The sequence below is a fragment of the Somniosus microcephalus genome, chromosome 8 (assembly GCF_052327205.1).
Source record: "Somniosus microcephalus isolate GS21.2 chromosome 8, FLI_Smic_1.0, whole genome shotgun sequence".
NCBI lineage: Eukaryota > Metazoa > Chordata > Chondrichthyes > Squaliformes > Somniosidae > Somniosus > Somniosus microcephalus.
This window is the reverse complement of record NC_140994.1, coordinates 57,841,763-57,861,276: the sequence shown is the minus strand read 5'-3', so window position 1 is coordinate 57,861,276 and position 19,514 is coordinate 57,841,763. Positions and strand designations below refer to the sequence as shown.

The 19,514-nt window shown below is 43.9% G+C and overlaps 1 protein-coding gene across 2 annotated transcripts in view; it reads right to left on the bottom strand.

Annotated features, from left to right (window-relative positions):
* Positions 1–7,515: 7,515 nt before the first annotated feature.
* Positions 7,516–19,514, bottom strand: part of kndc1 (kinase non-catalytic C-lobe domain containing 1) — a 328,087-nt gene continuing 316,088 nt past the window's right edge. For both annotated transcript variants that reach the window (XM_085994745.1, XM_085994746.1), the window contains 2 exons: positions 18,096–18,253; positions 7,516–15,183 (listed from right to left, as the gene is read on the bottom strand). In XM_085994745.1, coding sequence (XP_085850871.1) covers positions 14,952–15,183; positions 18,096–18,253 — 390 coding nt within the window. In that variant the 3' untranslated portion in view covers positions 7,516–14,951. The remainder of the gene's footprint in view (positions 15,184–18,095; positions 18,254–19,514) is intronic.

Genomic DNA, 19,514 nt, shown 5'->3' with positions numbered 1-19,514 from the left:
AGCGGTACTTTTTAAATGAAGCAGAACGAGTTCATGAAAGAACAATCAGACAGACACCAATGACCATACTCGTAAAAGATAACCAGGCAAAATTTTAAAGCGATACCTTGTTTTTCAAAAAACTCATCAATAACATAATTGTGGAACTTTTTGATTCATGTGTCAGCCTTGGCTCAGTGGGTAGCACTCTTGCCTCTGAGTCAGAAGGTTGTGGGTTCCAGAGACTTGAGCACAAAAATCTAGGCTGACTCTCCAGTGCAGTACTAAGGGAGCGCTGCACTGTCAGAGGCGCTGTCTTTTGGATGAGACATTAAACGTGGCCCCGTCTGCTCTCTCTGGTCATGGCACTATTTCAAAGAAGAGCAGGGGAGTTATCCTGGTGTCCTGGCCAATATTTATCCCTCAACCAACATCACTAAAATAGATTACCTGGTCATTATCACATTGTTTGTGGGAGCTTGCTTTGTGCAAATTGCTGCTGCGTTTCCTACATTATAATAGTGACTCCACTCCCAAAATAGTACTTCATTGGCTGTAAGGCGTTTTGGGACGTCTGGCTGTCGTGAAAGGCGCTATATAAATGCAAGTCTTTCTTTGAAAAGAAATTGAATAACCCGAGAGATCAGTGACAGTAGTAACCGCCAGGATTTCAAGCAGTACGATTGGCAAATCAAGCATCGCAATGTGAGTTTAGGATGAAGCGCCCCATGATTTATGTATCTCACCATTTACTGTTTCCAAACCCTTCAGCCTTGACGGGCACTAATCAGTCACGATTTACGAATAAAATGTCTCGCAAATTAGTACTTGACCTTTTGAAGACTCCCCAACCTAATCGGAAATCTTTGATCCTTCTGGGCCCGTTCAGCGTTGCATTGTGCGATAAATTGTTATTTAAAGTATGCGTGGTTCTTTAAATAAGGCGTGAATCTGAGATCTAAAAGCCTTGATTGACTTTCAGTTAACTTATGTGTTAATGCTGCCTTTGAAGGTGTCGCTGCATACGGTGCTGGAGGGCGGGTGTAGCAGCAGGTTGTCTCTGTGCTTCAACCCGGGAAAGCTACAAGAGGAAGAGGAACATAAACACCAGAGTCCGTGTGAAACTTCAGGAAAAAACATCATTTGAATCAACAGGAATTAGATGCAATCGTTATTGGACAACTCGTGCTGTGTTACAGTGTCATAGGAATTGCTAGACGAAAAAAGACTAAGGACCGTCTAATTCGCCTTCTAACAGTCGCATTATACAATGGTACTGGAGTTGGTGACTAATCATGGCAACCAATCTCCAGCAATTAGTTTACAACAGACTCAGCCTGAGACGGTGGTGGAAAGTTTTGGGAACCACAGGTCCAAAGTCACCTGGTCCTCCCAAGCATTCTACACTTATGTCAAGTATTTCACTTTTACTTGTGTCTTGACCTAACGAAATAGTAACACTAAATTTCGTTTCCCTTCTTGTTTAAGAGTGTGTAAGCAAAAAAGAATCAAAATCTGCGAGAGAAAGTACCTTGTTTGAATCCAGTGATGAGAACATTTGATTCAACAACTGGAGCATCTTACTGACGGAAAGACAACCCTTTGCACATTAGCACAGTGTTATCTTACATTTTAAGGCTTGCCCAGCTGTTGTCCTATTTGGATATTATTACATAAGAACATAAGAACATAAGAAATAGGAGCAGGAGTAGGCCAATCGGCCCCTCGAGCCTGCTCTGCCATTCAATAAGATCATGGCTGATCTGATCCTAACCGCCAATCCACTATCACAGAACCATCTCCTGAATCTAACAGAATTAGACACACGAAATAGGAGCAGGATCAGGCTACACGGCCCCTGGGCCTGCTCCGCTACCCACAGGGCCATGACCGATCTGAACCTAGACTCATGTCCAAATTCCTGCCCGCTCCCCGTAACCCTTAATTCCCTTTACTTCTAGGAAACTGTCTATTTCTGTTTTAAATTTATGTAATGATGTAGCTTCTACAGCTTTTTGGGGCAACATATTCCATGGACCTACCACCCTCTGAGTGAAGTAGTTCCTCCTCATCTCAGTTTTGAAAGAGCAGCCCCTTATTCTAAGACTATGCCCCCTAGTTCTAGTTTCACCCATCATCGGGAACATCTTCCCCGCATCCACCCGATCCAACCCCTTCACAATCTTATATGTTTCAATAAGATTGCCTCTCATTCTTCTGAACTCCAATGAGTAGAGTCCCAATCTACTCAACCTCTCCTCATATGTCCATCCCCTCATCCCCAGGATTAACCGAGTGAACCTTCTTTGTACTGACTCGAGAGCAAGTATGTCCTTTCTTAAGTATAGACACCAAAACTGTACGCAGTATTCCAGGTGCGGTCTCACCAATACCTTGTACAACTGAAGCAATACCTCCCTATTTTTATATTCTATCCCCCGAGCAATGAAAGCCAACATTCCATTGGCCTTCTTAATCACTTGCTGCACCTGCATACTAACCTTTTGAGTTTCGTGCACCAGGACCCCCAGATCCCTTTGTACTTCAGTACTTTCCAGTTTCTTGCCATTAAGATAATAACTTGCTCTATGATTTTTCCTGCCAAAGTGCATAACCTCACACTTTCCAGTATTGTATTCCATCTGCCAAATCTCTGCCCACTTACTTAGCCTGTCTATGTCCCCTTGCAGGTTTTTTATGTCCTCCTCACTCACTACTTTCCCTCCCATCTTAGTATCATCTGCAAACTTTGATATGTTACACTCGGTCCCCTCCTCCAAATCGTTAATATAGATTGTAAAGAGTTGGGGACCCAGCACTGACCCCTGCGGAACACCACTAGTTACTGATTGCCAGTCTGAGAATGAACCATTTATCCCAACTCTCTGCCTTCTGTTAGATAGCCAATCCTCTATCCATGCCAGAATATTACCCCCAATCCCGTGATTTTTTTATCTTAAGCAATAATCTTTTGTGTGGCACCTTGTCAAATGCCTTTTGGAAGTCTAACTACACTACGTCCACTGGTTCCCCTTTGTCCACCCTATATGTTACTTCCTCAAAGAACTCCAGCAAATTTGTCAAACATGACCTCCCCTTCATAAAACCATGCTGACTTTGTCCTATTAAATTATGATTATCCAAATGTCCTGTTACTGTCTCCTTAATAATGGACTCCAAAATCTTACCTACCACAGATCTATAGTTTCCAGCCTTCTGTCTACTGCCCTTTTTAAATAAGGGTGTTACATTAGCAGTTTTCCAGTCTGCCGGGACCTTTGCCGAGTCCAGGGAGTTTTGGAAAATTATTACCAATGCATCCACAATCCCTACCACCACTTCCCTCAAGACCCTAGGATGTAAGCCATCAGGTCCAGGTGATTTATCCGCCTTGAGTCCCATTATTTTACCGAGTACCACTTCCTTAGTGATTTTGATCGTGTTTAGCTCCTCCCCCCCTTTAGCCCCCTGTTTGTCCAGTGTTGGGATATTCTTAGTGTCTTCTACTGTAAAGACTGATATAAAATATTCATTCAGTGTTTTTGCCATCTCCATATTTCCCACCATTAATTTCCCGGTCTCATCCTCTAAGGGACCAACATTTACTTTAGCCACCCTTTTTCTTTTTATATAACTATAAAAACTCTTACTATCTGTTTTTATATTTTTTGCTAATTTACTTTCATAATCTATCTTCCCTTTCTTAATCAATCTTTTTGTTATTTTTTGCTGTCTTTTAAAGTTTTCGCAATCCTCTATCCTCCCAGTAGATTTGGCTACCTTATATGCCCTTGTTTTTAGTCGAATACTATCCTTAATTTCTTTACTTAGCCACGGATGGCTGTCTTTTCTTTTACACCCTTTTCTTCTCAGTGGAATATTTTTTTTTGGAAGTTGTAAAATAACTCCTTAAATGTACACCACTGATCATGTATTGTCTTACCCTTTAATCTATTTTCCCAATCCACTCTACTCAATTCCGCTCTCATACCTTCATAGTCTCCTTTATTCAAGCTTAGCACGCTTGTTTGAGATCCAACCTTCTCACCCTCTAATTGAATATGGAATTCAACCATGTTATGGTCACTCATTCCAAGGGGATCCTTTACTAGGACATTTTTAATTAATCCTGTCTCGTTACACAGGACCAGATAAAAGTTGACCATACATCAAAATTGCATCAGGCATTTTTTGATCTATATACTAGTAGTCAATTAGGAAAATTATTCTCTTCAAAGCTAGCTGAAAAATGAATTTTAATTATGGAGCACTTCTTGATTGACACACACAACTTAGAACCTGTGTAACCAATGACCTTTTCAGTGTTTGATGAGTTTTTTTTGTTTATTTAAATTTATATTTATTATAGCCTGCATAAATCAGCAAACTCAATAGCCCAGGTTTTGCTGCCAAAATAACGACGAGTTCAATGGTGCTCGCCGTTATTAATGTGTAAGTCGTCCAGCAACTTGTGGCGAGGAAGAGGTACCTCGTGAATTGTGAATTGCCACAAGTTGCTGGATGACTTACCGTTTGACCTCGTGAAATGACAGCTCGCCTTCAGCTTCCCCGTGACCATGCAATGCTGCATTTGTGAATTAATTGCCAATTAAACACACCACAGAAATTTAGAGCTGCTACTCAACAGCGTAAGTACGTTTTTAATGACAAGATTTATGTTCCTGCAATGCCAATCCACCTCTCTGGCCTGGAAAGGGATCAATTGGAACTGTGGAGTCTCATTCCTACAGGTAGTAAATTGTTGCTAGAGATTAAAAAAAAATAAAAATGGGTCATCTCCTTGGGCCCTCACACCATAAGGTTGCTAGACCCTGCTCCCCCACACCTCCAGATTCCCAATAGTGCCAGACTCTGCCTCCCAATGCTCCCAGATCCCATCTCCAGTCCTTGTGGACCTCAGAAACCCCCACTTCCAAATCTACGAAGCATTTCCTATTCTTGCAAAACCCTAAATCACTCTCCTAGATGCTTCCAGATTCTGATACTTCTCTCCCCAATGGTTCTCTATAGTGCTCCTGGATGACAGATCCCCTCTTCTAGTGCTCCCTGACTCAAGGAACCCTCAAAGTACTGTGAGAACCAGAGATCCCATCCTGTTCCCAATGCTCCCAGACCACAGGGCTGCCACCAGTGTTGATAAACCCAGTGTCTCTGGTAATACTGCTCAGCCTATGCCCTGTTCTTATAAAACTTTTGATTCACCATGAACAATGCTACAGGATGATAAGCAGTAATCTATATATATAAACGGATCGTTCTTTCTATCTGTCTGTCTGTCTGTCTGTCTGTCTGTCCTTCTGTCTGTCTGTCTGTCCTCACATGTGCGTCTGTCCGGCTATGCGCTCGAAAGTTACAGAGCGTACCTACGCGTGCGTTACGTCGAAAGAAAGCTCACCGTTCCAAAATGATGGTAAGCGTATTTACGTTTCGGCCGGACAAAAATTGCGCCCGCGGTATCCGAAAAACCTTCAACATTCCGCTCATTATCCACTCATTACCATAGAGTGACATTGAGGTCGACCAATCGTACAGTCGACCAACCCGATGGTCGACCAATCAATGCGTGGCGGGGGCGGGTTCGTTGCATGTGCGGCCGGGCCCTCCTAGAGTCGAGTGACAGGACGATTGACCAATCCTATGCTTCGGTGACATGATGATCGACCAATCAGTGCGTGTGTGGGCGGGCCTTATCGTTCTGAACTGAGGTGAGTGGCCGCCATCTTTATTCTCACCTTCTGTGTGTTTATTGTCTGGGTGGGGCCTAATCCTTCAGAGACTATAAATACATTAGCTTAGCCTTCTTTCATCAACAAAGAGACGGACACTGGCCTGAGTACACGTAAGTCACTTGGAGCATTGAGAAGTGAGTGAAATTTCTGTTGTTTTGTTAGGAGTGATTTTTTTTGAATGTGTAAAACGTAAAAACACAATGACTAAAACGTTAAAACACAATGAAGATGGTGTCCCATCTTCTTAACAGCCGTTTAAAAAAAAATAACTTTTGGTGTTTTCAGCAAGAATGCGCGTTCCTTCTCCGTGGCAGCTTTTTAAAAACATTAAAAAACTTTCAAGATGGCCTCCCATCTTCTTAACACCCCTTTATAAAAAATTTAAAAAAAATTCTGTTGGTTTCACAGACTGCGCGTTCCTTCTCCGTCGCAGCTTTTTTTTTAAAAATAAAAGATTTTCTGTTCATTTCACACTGCGCGTTCCTTCTCCGTGGCAGCTTTAAAAAAAAAAAAAAATTCTGTTGGTTTCCTTCTCCGTGGCAGCTTTAAAAAAAAAACATTTCTGTTGGTTTCACAGACTGCGCGTTCCTTCTCCGTGGCAGCTTTTTAAAAACATTTAAAAACTTTCAAGATGGCCTCCCATCTTCTTAACACCCGTTTTTGAAAACATTTTTTTTTTGCTTGTTCGCTGACCCCCTCAAAACACTCCTCCCCTCCTTCCACTCTCCCTCCTCCTCCTCCCCCCTCCTTCTCACTCTCTCCCCCCCTTCTCACTCTCTCCCCCCTTCTCTCTCTCTCTCTCTCTCTCCCCCCTCCCTCCCCGGCGCTCCCCCCCTCCCTCCCCGGCGCTCCCCCCCCCTCTCGCACCCCCCCTCGCGCCCCCTCGCCACCCCCCTCTCCCTCGCCCCCCCTCTCTCCCTCGCCCCCCTCCCTCACCCCCCCTCCCCGCGCCTCTCCCTCGCCCCCCTCTCTCCCTCGCCCCCCCTCTCTCCCTCGCCCCTCTCTCCCTCGCTCTCTTCCCCCCTCTCTCCCTCGCTCTCTTCCCCCTCTCCCTCGCTCTCTTCCCCCCTCTCTCCCTCGCTCTCTTCCCCCCCTCTCTCCCTCGCTCTCTTCCCCCCCTCTCTCCCTCGCTCTCTTCCCCCCCTCTCTCCCTCGCTCTCTTCCCCCTCTCTCTCCCTCACTCTCTTCCCCCCCTCTCTCCCTCGCTCTCTTCCCCCCCTCTCCCTTGCTCTCTTCCCCCCCAGTCGCTCGCTCTCTTCCCCCCCACAGTCGCTCGCTCTCTTCCCCCCCACAGTCGCTCACTCTCTTCCCCCCCACAGTCGCTCGCTCTCTTCCCCCCCCACAGTCGCTCACTCTCTTTCCCCCCCACAGTCGCTCTCTCTCTCTCTCTTCCAACAACATGTCCTCGAAAAAGCCTCGGCACCGCCGGGCACTCCAGCTAGTAATAGATAAATTAGACTCTAGTGAATACTTTTAAAAAAAAATGTATATTAACATGGCTAAATAACAATGCTTACATAGCATTTTGCTTTTATTTCAGTTCTAATTTTAAAATATCCAGTCTGTATTGTCTACAGTTCCAGCTGCTGTTTGCACAATATTTGAATCGCTGTAATCAGTTCATTTAAGGATATGTGGAAAACTGCAGTGTCAATGATTAATGTTGAGTCATGGTCTAATATATACATTTTAACTAGAATTTATGAGTGCCTATATTTGTCATAATTATACATCCTACTGTCTGCATAATGTGAAGTATATTGTTTTGTCATTGATAAAGACAACAAAGAGTTAATACATTTTATTTCATATGCATTTCCAAACATGACAACAACTACACTGACTACCAGACATGGTCATTAAACTTTTATTTAAAAAAAAATTTATAAAATACATTTGTGACATGCATCTCATGTACATAATTCAAACACAAAGTGTGACTGGTGATCCCAGAGCGTTGCATTATCGGTATAGAGAAACCATGTGGTATCTATCCTGTTTATAACTCATGTACATCGTTGTAGGCTGAAAAGGGCCGATTTTAGCTCCCGGTGGGAAGCAGAGGGCAATCCTGCATGTGAGTGTGTTCGTGGCTGGTCAGATTTTAACTGTCAGGCCTCAATTGAATCCCGCTAGTCAGTTGCTCAATGGAAAGTAGCAACTAGCCAGTGGAGAAGGACAAAAATTGGACAGACCAGAGGCCGTCCACCAGCATCGGAAGAAGGCCTCCTGGAGGCATCAGGATAAGTCTGGGGGGATCGGTGCTCAGAGAATCTCGCGGCTGGGTGGTTGGGGGTGGGGGAGGTGGTGTTGGGGAAGGGAGCCTGTGGCAACAGTGGCCTGGACTTCCCTCGTGTGGCCTGAAAGAGCACTTAGGTTACTTACCTTAACAGGCCTTGCTGGCTTCTTGTTTGCTTTACCTGGTGAGGCGGCCGCAACAGGTGTCCCACTCAGAAGACAGTTCAAATTCCATTGGGCTCCCATGTCTGTCATGGGACCCCGATTTGCATGTATTATTAAGGCTCCCTTCAGAGTCCGGCAGGAGTCTCAGCCGCCACCAAAACCTGTGGTGGGAAATGGAGCCACTCCATCTTAACTGCTTCCCTTTTCCATTCCCGCCAATCAGGGAGAGTTAAAATTGTCCCTAAATATTAAAATTATTCTGTTAGGTAATTCAGTGTATGAAAATTACAAATGTGTTGAAACATGAACCATTTTATGTAGATACAACATAGACCTCCAAGCAATGTTATGTACCTTTGCCTATGTCCGTATAGTGTCTTGAATAATACCATTAATGTTGCCTCATTCTTGTATTAAGAAATAAAACAATATTAAATGACTATGCAAAAATGCCTTTCATGTAATTTAAACAGCAGCTATGGCAAAAGGACTAACTGTATTTATGTCATCAGCTACATTTTCTCTCATTCTCCTGGTGCCACTGACTCTTGCTGGGGTACAGGCCTTGGGCCTCGAGTCTTCCAGTATCTTGCTATTCTTCATGCATGAGCTGGACAGCGAATGGCAGTATGCTATTCAAATACAGAAGGCAACACAGCCCAGTCTGATCTGTTTTTGCACAATGTCTATAAAGTCAATACTTTCAGCAGGGGTCACTGAATAGCCTAAGGGTGGGGGATTGAAAACAACTGTAGAACTCAAATAGTGCCCCAGGTGAGATCGGCTAGCTCAGCACAGAGCAGGCTGGTCAGAAAGGCTTCATGCTATATTGTGTGATGCTTTTACTCACTAGGCCATTGGGAGGGCCAATTTTATCATTCATAATTCTCTTATGAAATGTTTTTTTTGACAAAACGTAATCAACAAAATATATTTACCAATATTCTATTACAACTCATGAAAGGTTTGCTGTTTGAATTCAATTCTGAAATTCATCTTAGACCCTTAATGGTTTATCAAAGTCCAAAAAGAAGTAGCCTAAAAGTTTCTTATGAATATTAAGGTGCAGACAGGGACTGATGTCTATGTTGTTAAAGAACACTAATTTCTCAGATAATCACATCGCTACCCACTACACCTTTGCCAGAAAATTAGAGAGTGTGAAAGAGATATAGGGGACAGTTTTGCTTCCTGTCCTTTTGCCAAGCATAAGTTGGGTGGTTTGCATGAATCGACCTCAACCTGCCTGTGTGTGTGCATTTTCCTTCCCTTCACTTTGTTCTTTTCCATTTTAAATGCTGTAATTGCTTCCAGTTCTGAAACGTTAACTTGCTTCTTTCTCTCCACAGATGCTGCCTGACTTGCTGAGTGTTTCCAGCATTTTATATTTTATTAAGGCACTAGAAGTGCTGCTTCAGCATATGTCCTGTGATGGAGCTGGTGGACATGTGTTCCACTAGTCTGCAGGGATGCTGCTGAGTGACCACAAGCCAAGATAGGAGTGGGTATCCTAGGTCATCCAAGAGCCAGCCCTTCACTCACTGATTATCATTAAATAATGGGTGCATGGTGGACTGCCATTAAAGGGATCATGAGCACTCCATGGTAGTCTGGCATTAATGTACATCATCCAGTCCAGAGGGACACACATAAATTGCATAGTTGCACAGAGTAGCAGCCCTAGCAGTTCATGTGATGTGCACTCATGTGGGCAGGAGAAAGGTCTAATGGGGTTTTGGGGAATCTTGCCATTCAAAAGAACCCTACGGCTTGAGCCTGAGCTCTTTGGTTGCCATGGGCAATGTGATGTAGTTGTTTTGTCCTTGAACCAAGGCCTCAGTCACCTATTAAATGTAACAATGCACTTCTGATTGATGTTATCTATGTCCCAGGGGACCCCTAGAAAGACCTTAAAGCAAAAAGAGTTCAAGGCATTGGTCACCTTGATTGCCACTGACAGCATTGTGTCTGCCCTGGAGTATGGCTTCAGGTTGCATAGTTCTTGTACAACCTCTCTCTTGAATTTAAGCCTGCAAAGGCATTGCTCCTTTGTGAGGTCCAGGAAAGTCCTGTGGACCAACATCATCATACAGCAGGGTAACGACGGGTAGGTCTACTCCTTCTCTGCTGGTATCGGACTTTTCTGGCATCCAAAAATGCTTCTACTTTATCCTCTAAGTAGCACATATATAATGGTATGGGACCCCATATGTGGATCTGGGGCACACGCCAGAGAAAAATTAATCCCACAATGAATGAATCTTCACCGATAACAACTTGTTTTTATATAGCGCCTTTAACGTAGTATAACGTCCCAAGGTGCTTCACAGGAGTATTATAAGACAAAAAATTTGACACCGAGCCAGATAAGGAGACATTAGGGCAGGTGACCAAAAGCTTGGTCAAAGAGGTAGATTTTAAGGAGTGTATTAAAGGAGGAAAGAGAGGTTTAGGCAGGGAATTCCAGAGCTCAGGGCCTAGGCAACCGAAGGCACAGCCACCAAAGGTTGAACAATTATAATCAGGGATGCTCAAGAGGGCAGAATTAGAGGAGCGTAGATATCTCGGGGGGTTGTGGGGCTGGAGGAGATTACAGAGATAGGGAGGGGTGAGGCCATGGAGGGATTTGAAAACAAGGATGAGAATTTTGAAATCGAGGCATTGTTTAACTGGGAGCCAATGTAGGTCAGCGAGCACAGGGGTGACGGATGAATGGGACTTGGTGCGAGTTAGGACACAAGCAAACAAGTTTTGGATGACCTCAAGTTTATGTAGGGTAGAACGTGGGAGGCCAGCCAGGAGTGCATTGGAATAGTCAAGTCTAGAGGTAACAAAGGCATGGATGAGGGCTTCAGCAATGGATGAGCTGAGGCAGGGGAAGAGACGGGTGATGTTATGGAAGTGTAAATAGGCGGTTTTAGTTATGCTGTGGATATGTGGTCAGAAGCTCATTTTGGGGTCAAATATGACACCAAGGTTGCGAACAGTGTGGTTTAGCCTCAGACAAATATTAGGGAGAGGGATGGAGTCAGTGGCTAGGAAATGGAGTTTGTGGCAGGGACCGAAAACAATGGCTTTGGTCTTCCCAATATTTAATTGGAGAAAATTTTTGCTCATCCAGAACTGGATGTCGGACAAGCAGTCTGACAATTTAGACACTGTGGAGGGGTCGAGAGAAGTGGTGGTGAGAGGGGTCGAGAGAAGTGGTGGTGAGTTAGAGCTGGGTGTCGTCAGCGTACATGTGGAAACTGGCGCTGTTTTTTTGGATGACGTCGCCAAGGGGCAGCATGTAGATGAAAAATAGGAGGGGGCCAAGGATAGATCCTTGGGGGACACCAGAGGTAACGATGCAGGAGCGGGAAATAAAGCCCTATATTGTATCAATATAACTAGCTATTTGGAACTTATTACTTATTTTTTTGCACATCATTGTATTTTTAAATGTTCGTTTTAAAATTTGTTTCTCAATTTTACTAGTTATTATACTTTCTTCCCTTTAGCCTCCTCCTCCCCACACACAGTTGCTGCACCAGGATACCCTGCTCCCGACCTTTTGCCAATGCTACTTTGCAATAACTATATTTTAGGAGATCAATTCCTTTCTCTTGTGGGGAAGCCCCTCAACTAAAATAGAGCTCACCACAGGTGTACACACCATAGACAAATTCATTGCAGCACTGGACCATCACCCACATAGTTGCTTTTTTAAATTTTAAGTGAATATTAACTTTATTCATACATGTTTTTAACCCGTTTACAGGAAAGATTTAAATTCAATTTGAGTCAAGATAATCCAAATTCAATTCAATTCTCTGCTATTCAGACACCAGAACTGTGCCACATGTCACGTTACTGTCAGACACCTACTCTTGGTGTACCACAGAGCTGTGTGGATTCATAATAGTCTGTGTGCATCACCTGAATCAAATCTTCTTTCTTTGAGGGCAGCTTGAAGTTGGCTTTTCAAATGGGAGATTTTAACTGCTGCCTCATAAATCCAAATAACTACAGCTATCATGCAAAAATGTTTTGTTGTGGTGTTTCCTAAGGCTGTTGTAATATCATATATCAAAGTTGAAGTATTTTATTTCCAGTTACGGAATAAATGTGAAGATATCTAAGAAGCACGATATAAGGAACCTGCACATTTCATTTATACTGAAGCTCTGAGTGAAACAATTTATTTTGTTATTGATCGCTGTTTATTAAATATTCTGAACTGAATGTCAGAGTGAATAGACATTGCTTTATACTTACAGTTCCCCACAGCAATCTCCCAGTTGGACTGTCTGGTAGACCCAACTGAGCTGAGTAAAGACTTTTCCCTAAAGAAGGGAATAAACTATTTTCAAAAATTAAAATGGTGTTTATGTTACATCCAAGGTGCAACCATTATCCAGGATGGTTGGGATAATCCTGACCAACATTTAGCAGGAGCTGGGCAGTCAATTCCCACCCCACACCCATTTTCTTTTTGGAAGTGCCACTTCCTGGCTGAGTGACTCATCTGACTCCCTCATCTAGTGCCCCTCTCGTTATTATGTCAGTGATTGCACCTATGGTTACTCCATAGATGTAGCATGCATCTGCGCTCACTCAGAGGTCGAACTCCAAACCATTGTCAACACCTTCACCGAAGCGTATGTGAGCATGGGCCTTACACTAAACATCTGTAAGACAAATGTCCTCTACCAACCTGCCCCCGCCACACAGTACTGCCTTCCGATTATCAAAATCCACAACAAGGCCTTGGACAACGTGGACCACTTTCCATACCTTGGGAGCCTACTGTCAACAAGGGCAGACGTCGACGACGAAGTCCAACACCGCCTTCAGTGTGCCAGTGCAGCCTTCGGTCACCTGAGGAAGAGAGTGTTTGAAGACCAGGACCTCAAACCCGGCACTAAGCTCATGGTCTACAGAGCAGCAGTGATACCCGCCCTGCTGTATGCCTCAGAGACATGGACCATGTACAGCAGGCACCTCAAAGCACTGGAGAGGTACCACCAATGCTGCCTCCACAAGATCCTGCAAATCCATTGGCAGGATAGGCGCACCAACGTCAGTGTTCTTCCTCAGGCCAACATCCCCAGCATCGAAGCTTTGACCACGCTCAATCAGCTCCGATGGACGAGTCACATTGTCCGCATGCCCGATACGAGACTCCCAAAACAAGCGCTCTACTCGGAACTCCGACATGGCAAGAGAGCCCCAGGTGGGCAGAGGAAATGCTTCAAGGACACCCTCAAAGCCTCCTTGAAAAAGTGTAACATTCCCACTGACACCTGGGAATCCCTGGCCCAAGACTGCACAAAGTGGAGGAGAAGCATCTGGGAAGGCGCCGAACACCTCGAGTCTCTTTGCCAGGAGCAAGCGGAAGCCAAGCGCATGTCAACCCAAGCACTCCACCCATCATCTGCCCCACCTGTGACAGAGACTGTAGGTCCTGCATTGGACTCATCAGTCACCTGAGAACTCATTTTTAATGTGGAAGCAAGTCATCCTCGGTTCCGAGGGACTGCCTAAGAAGAAGAAGGTGGTTACTCCAAGTAAGCCAAGCGCAGGCAGTGCAAGGAGTGCATGTCAACCCAAGCACCCCAGCCACCCGCCCCTTCAACCACCGTCTGCCCCACCTGTGACAGAGACTATAGGTCCCGCATTAGACTCATCAGTCACCTGCAAACTCATTTTTAATGTGGAAGCAAGTCATCCTCAGTTCCGAGGGATTGCCTAAGAAGGAAGAAGGTTACTCCAAGCTGCTCTGTGCCCCTCTCTAAGTGGGTTACACAGTAGTACTGGTTGAGACTTTACAGCAGGTTGCCTTCCAATCTCTCATCTGGGAGTAGTACAGAATGTGGGGGAACATTCCTGTGAGATAGTTTAATATGTTGCAAAGGCAATACAAAATGTAATTGTTTTAGCAGGTATTTGCGCATTATCAAGGAAAATATGTTCAACATAAGAGTTCCCCTCATTATATAGCAAATTAATAAACTGGTATGTTAAAAGAAACGGTAGGCTCAAAATAACACACACTTAAAACTTCCCTTCATTATGTAATTCCTAACAATATGTGTTTGGCAAACAGTGCCCTTAAATTAATCACAAATTTATGGATTTCCAGTTTTGATCCAACAGCCCCATGACTCACCATATACAGTACACCAAATAAACTCTCATTGCTCTTTTTGAACTGAAAGTAGGGAAAGTACCAACTAAAGAAAACTTTATAAAGGGTATGTGGAGCAACTTTACATAGAATATACAGCACAGAAACAGGACATTTGGACCAACCAGTCCATGTCGGCGTTTATGCTCCACTTGAGCTTGATAAAATAGTTTAATTTTGTGGCAAGGAAATTGATGCTGGATTCTTAAATTAATTTTAAGATCAGTGCCCACACCGATGAAGGTATTTAGGGCATGTTTCCGGAGTAGATTAAATTATAAAAATGAGTCCTAGGAAACTGATATCAGGGAAGTATTTGTGTACTAAATTTAAGTTGTTTGGAGCCTGCTGTTCCCCATTAAATGTAAAGACTGATTTAATTTCTAATGTACTGATGCTTGTACAGGTAGTTAGATATAATTTCACTGCACTACATAAGTGCAATATAATATTTTCATACAAATCACTCAATATTGTGAAACATAAAATAAATCTGCAAAAGAAGCATTTGTTTTATAATAGAATAAATTAATCTTTCTACTAATTATACAGGTAGCTGTAACTTTCAGAAAGATACTACCAGTCAATCTGCCTAACAAAAGAAAGAGAAGTTTATTTTGAAGAACAGACACGTAAGGCTGATGAAGATGTTACTGAAATGTTGCTTTCATCTTGCGCAGTGTGTCTTGAATCTTGCGTGAGTGCCATTCAGTTGATGACTGGTAGAAATTAGTCTTATTTTCCGCAGCAAGAACATGGATATCTGCTTTGCTGAAATGACTTATTTGTTGCCTCAGATGAGTCTGGACTTCCAGATCAGGGGTGAACATGTAGGGGTTTTCTTGGAATGCTCGAATCTGACTAATCACCTTTGCTATTTTCCTTAAAAAAAAATAAGTGTGTAAGTACTGCACATTTCCTTGTATCACTTGTAAAAAAAATGGCAGATTGGATACCAGAAACTGATACAGAACTGTGATTATTACTGACCACTGTTGTAACACCCAAACCTCACAATAAAGGAACAGCTGATTATGGAAAATTCCTCCAAGATCTGAATTACTTAATTGCTGCTTTGGTCATAGGTCCAGCTTTACCAGATTCACAGTTGTATTAGATGTTAAAATTAATAATGTGAGCAGTTTCACATCAAAGAGGGAAACGGAGGCCTACCGACACACTTGCCCCACCTTCAGAATGCCTTGCTCATTATTATGTCCTGCCCACATTCCTTGGCTCAAGGCTTGCTCTAACCAGTTGTAATTCTTGACAAATTAAGTGCAAAACTACCTAATTCAGTGGTTTACAAACTTTTCGGGCTGGGTCCCACTGTCTTCTATGCCTCTCCAGTGAAGGTCAGTGGCGGTGGTAATTTTACAACAACAAAAAAATCTTTCCTCCACTTCTTCTTTTCCCTTTACTCTTTCACTTCTGTTTCTCCTTCACTTTCTGTCATTGTTGTCTCTTTTTCACTTTCATCTCTCTCCCTCACACTTCATCTCTTTTTCCTCTTACTTTTCACATTCCCATTTTCTTACCTCTTTTTGCCTTTTCAACAGTTTTCCTTCAACACTATTGGGGCTACTAGATGGGGAGAAGCAGGCGGAAGATGAGGACGCCAAAGGGGCTTCTCAACCAACCGGAGGAGTGGACTTCAAAAAGAGCAATGATAGAAAGTCTTCAAAATTGGCAGGGCAGCGGGTCTTTAAAATAAGCAATGGGTGGGGGGACTTTTAAAGAAACAAGGAAGTACAACTTTAATGTAAGCAGGAGGTCAGGACTTCATAAGGAGCATGTAGACTGGGAAATCACAACTATCCCGAATGTCCTGGGCAGTGGTTGCTCCAATGGACAGAAGTCACAAAGAAATGTGTAATTATTTTTCCTCCTCCAATATTTCTCCTATTTACTCCTCTGTCCCTGAAGACAGTGGTGCATGCTGTTTAGTTCTATAGGTAATTTTGACATCAGCCCCCCACCCCAAACCTGGTACCTTGCCTAATTACCACTGCTCCATGGGCGAGTCTGAAATGTGAGTGTTGGAAGGTTAAGCATGCATATTCTACCACAGCTGAGTCTGATCTCACTATTACCCAATTATGATATACATGCACTTTCCAGCAGTGGGTCACTGGGTAGCAATCATAGCGGGAATTCCCTAGTCTGGGTAAGCTGCTGCCAGCAGTGATGCTCCAACTACTGTTCTGTCCATGATGGGCTAATGAAGCACAAAGTAGGATTGGGGCTTTTCTGGTCCATTTAGCCCAGTACCATTTACTCATGGGGCCATCAGAGAGTTCTCATTTTCATTTAGCATCTGTTTTTCTTCACAATTTCTTCTTGGCGTCCCCAAATAGGAGTCAAGTATTTAAAAAATAAATAAAAACCCAAGGTGATGTCCAAGGACTTTAATGCAGAAAATTACCAAGGTTAAAAGCAGTAAAAGAGAGGACAAGTTAAACCAGGAAATGCTGATCAAGTCATGCCAAGTTTGGGTATTAAGAGCATCAAGATTGTAGAGGGAAGGCAAAACTGAGAGAAACGGAGCTTTAAAGTTTTTAAGTTCTGGGAAAGAATTAGATTTGAAGATTTTATGATAAACCTTCATTTCAAAACAGTGCAGGTGTAGGGAGAAACAAGGGTGTGTAATATGGCATACTTGTAGTTTAGGAGAAAACACTGAGATTTTTTGTACTCCTTTAAAGAGCCTGGGAGAATATTCCCAAAAGAAGTAAAACAATGATGGGGTCTGGCAGCCTTAAAATGTAAATTTGCATGATTATATAGTTAAATAATCGAGTGGCAATTTTCTTTTCATGGGTAGGTTTTGACCTGAACTCTTGCATTTCAGTTGTAGATGTTTAAAACTGAATTCAAGTTAAGAGAACAAAAACAGCTTAGTGCAAAATGTAACTACAGGTAGACTGTCCTTTATCTGAACTTCCGAAAACCGAAAACCTCTAAAAACCGAAAGTTTTTTCGTTTAGCGTAAGTCGTGCGCACGACATGACCAGAGTGGCGCACGACTTACGCTGAGCAGGGCAGAGGGTCACAGAATTCCCTCCTGGGTAGGAGATTGCAGGCTGAGCTGGGCAGTGTGAAGGAGGTACCGGGAGAGTGAACCCGACAATACAGTGGCCTGTCCGATAGCTGCAGTGGCCCGTCCGATATTCTTTTCTCCCCCGACCTGACCCGCAGCCCGTCCGATATTCTTTTCTCCCCCCCCGACACCCGATCCGACCCGACCCCCGACCGATATTCTTTTCTCCCGACCCGACCCGTCCGATATTCTTTTCTCCCCCCTGACCCCCCCGACCCCGACCCCCCCCCCACCCCGGCCCCGACGACCCACCCCCCCCCCGACCCCGACACCCCCCCCCCGGACCACGACCCCCCCCACCCCAACCGCGGCCCGTCCGATATTCTTTTCTCCCCCCCCCCCGACCTGATTTGCGGGCCAGCTTAGTAGGAGTCAGCCGATATCCGGCTTTCCAGAGAAGCAGGAAGGGGAATGAGACACGCAACAGTCGCAAGAGGTAGCCTGAACTTTTAAAATTTATATTAAATACAAATTTCCCAGTCTTATAATAATACCTTCTGAAATCCGAAAAATTCCGAAAACCGAAACTCAGCTGGTCCCAAGGCTTTCGGATGAGGGATAGTGTACCTGTATTATTCATTTTACAATGTAAATATAACTATTTGGAGTAGCTCAACTACATCCTGGGCAAGAAAACCCTAATATTTCTGAAAAAGTTAATGATTTACCACTTTTCTAAGTTTGCCAAACTCACCTTAGTTTTGGCCATTTGTAAGTGCCATTAGCCATGGTAAAAGCACCTATTTCTAGTTGTTGGACGTGCATTGCCAGTATGCAAGCATAAGGTATTGTTGGTTGCTTCCTGGAACTATCTCCCTCCATCAGACAAAGGCTGTCACTCTTCAGGAAAACCTGAAACGGTATCAAGAGTAGTTCATTAATTAGAAAAAAACACATCATGTTTTTGCTCAAATTCAGATCATGTTTAATTTATATAAAACAGCCTCCTATTGCATGTTTCTTGGAATCCAATCATTTTGCACACTAGAATGAGATGCATGCAATAGTGAATTTCCTGTAATACTGACTAATTATCAGCCAATTTTGAGTAGCCTTATAACACCTATGGTGTAATTAACACCCTTGCTATGCAGTAATTGTCTTCTTTAACACAACTAAGCACGCTTAACTTTGAATAATTGTGTCTACTTCGAAGCTATTTAAAGATCTTGTTGTACATCCAGATTTCACTCATTTGTTTACTTATGACATTGACTTCTACTCTTCACCCCAGGGCTCCTTCCAATCATAGAGAACGAATGGCAAAAAGCAAACAGCAGCAGAAGCTGAATTAGGAATGACTGAAATTGCTCTCTGCTGCAAAACTTGACTGTAAACAAAGGCCATAATTGATAAACACTGAAGGCGTTTTATGAGATTCTACTCATTTGTGAAAAAAGGCAGCTGGGGGCACTGCAGCTTGATATTTACAATATAAATACTTCAGGTTCAGTTCCCAATTGTGCGCATCTGCCTTTTTCATTGTTGATTTTAATGGCTTAAGGCCTAGAAATTCAGTATAGCCACGTTTGGGGCGCTACAGCCGGGCGGCCGCTAAAGTTTGCGCCCGGCGAAACTTTGCGCCACCTTCGCCGATATTCAGTGGCATCGCCCCAAGAGGTTGCTGCTGCGCTAAAACAGGCGATGCACGACTATCATTAGGCGCTAAGCCGGCGGCCCGGGGCGAAACCCCCGAGGGCGGGCGCAGCGCAGGTGCAGCGAGTTGCTGATTGACGGCAGACACTCTGGCGCCGGTGAGCTCTTAAAGGGGGAGGGTGGATTTGTTTTTTTGAAAGGCCAAGACTGGTGTATTTGTGTTTTTTGAAAGGCCGAGACTGCTCGATTTGTGTTTTTGGGGGGGGCTTCTCTCCATTAGTTTGTTATGTGGGAAGGGCACAGAGGTATCAAAGTAATAAATGTTCTTAAATCGCACTGTCCATGCTTTCTTTTGGAAGTCCTGGTTGCCCTGCTCGGCTGAGGGCCTGTGGAGCGGCTACATTCATCTTGTGCCATTGGCACAAGCCATTCCCTGAGAGGGGGCCTAGAACCGACGTTCAATAAGCCGCCGACGGGCGGCCCTTGCACTTTCTGCCTCCCTCCTGTGCTGGTCCTC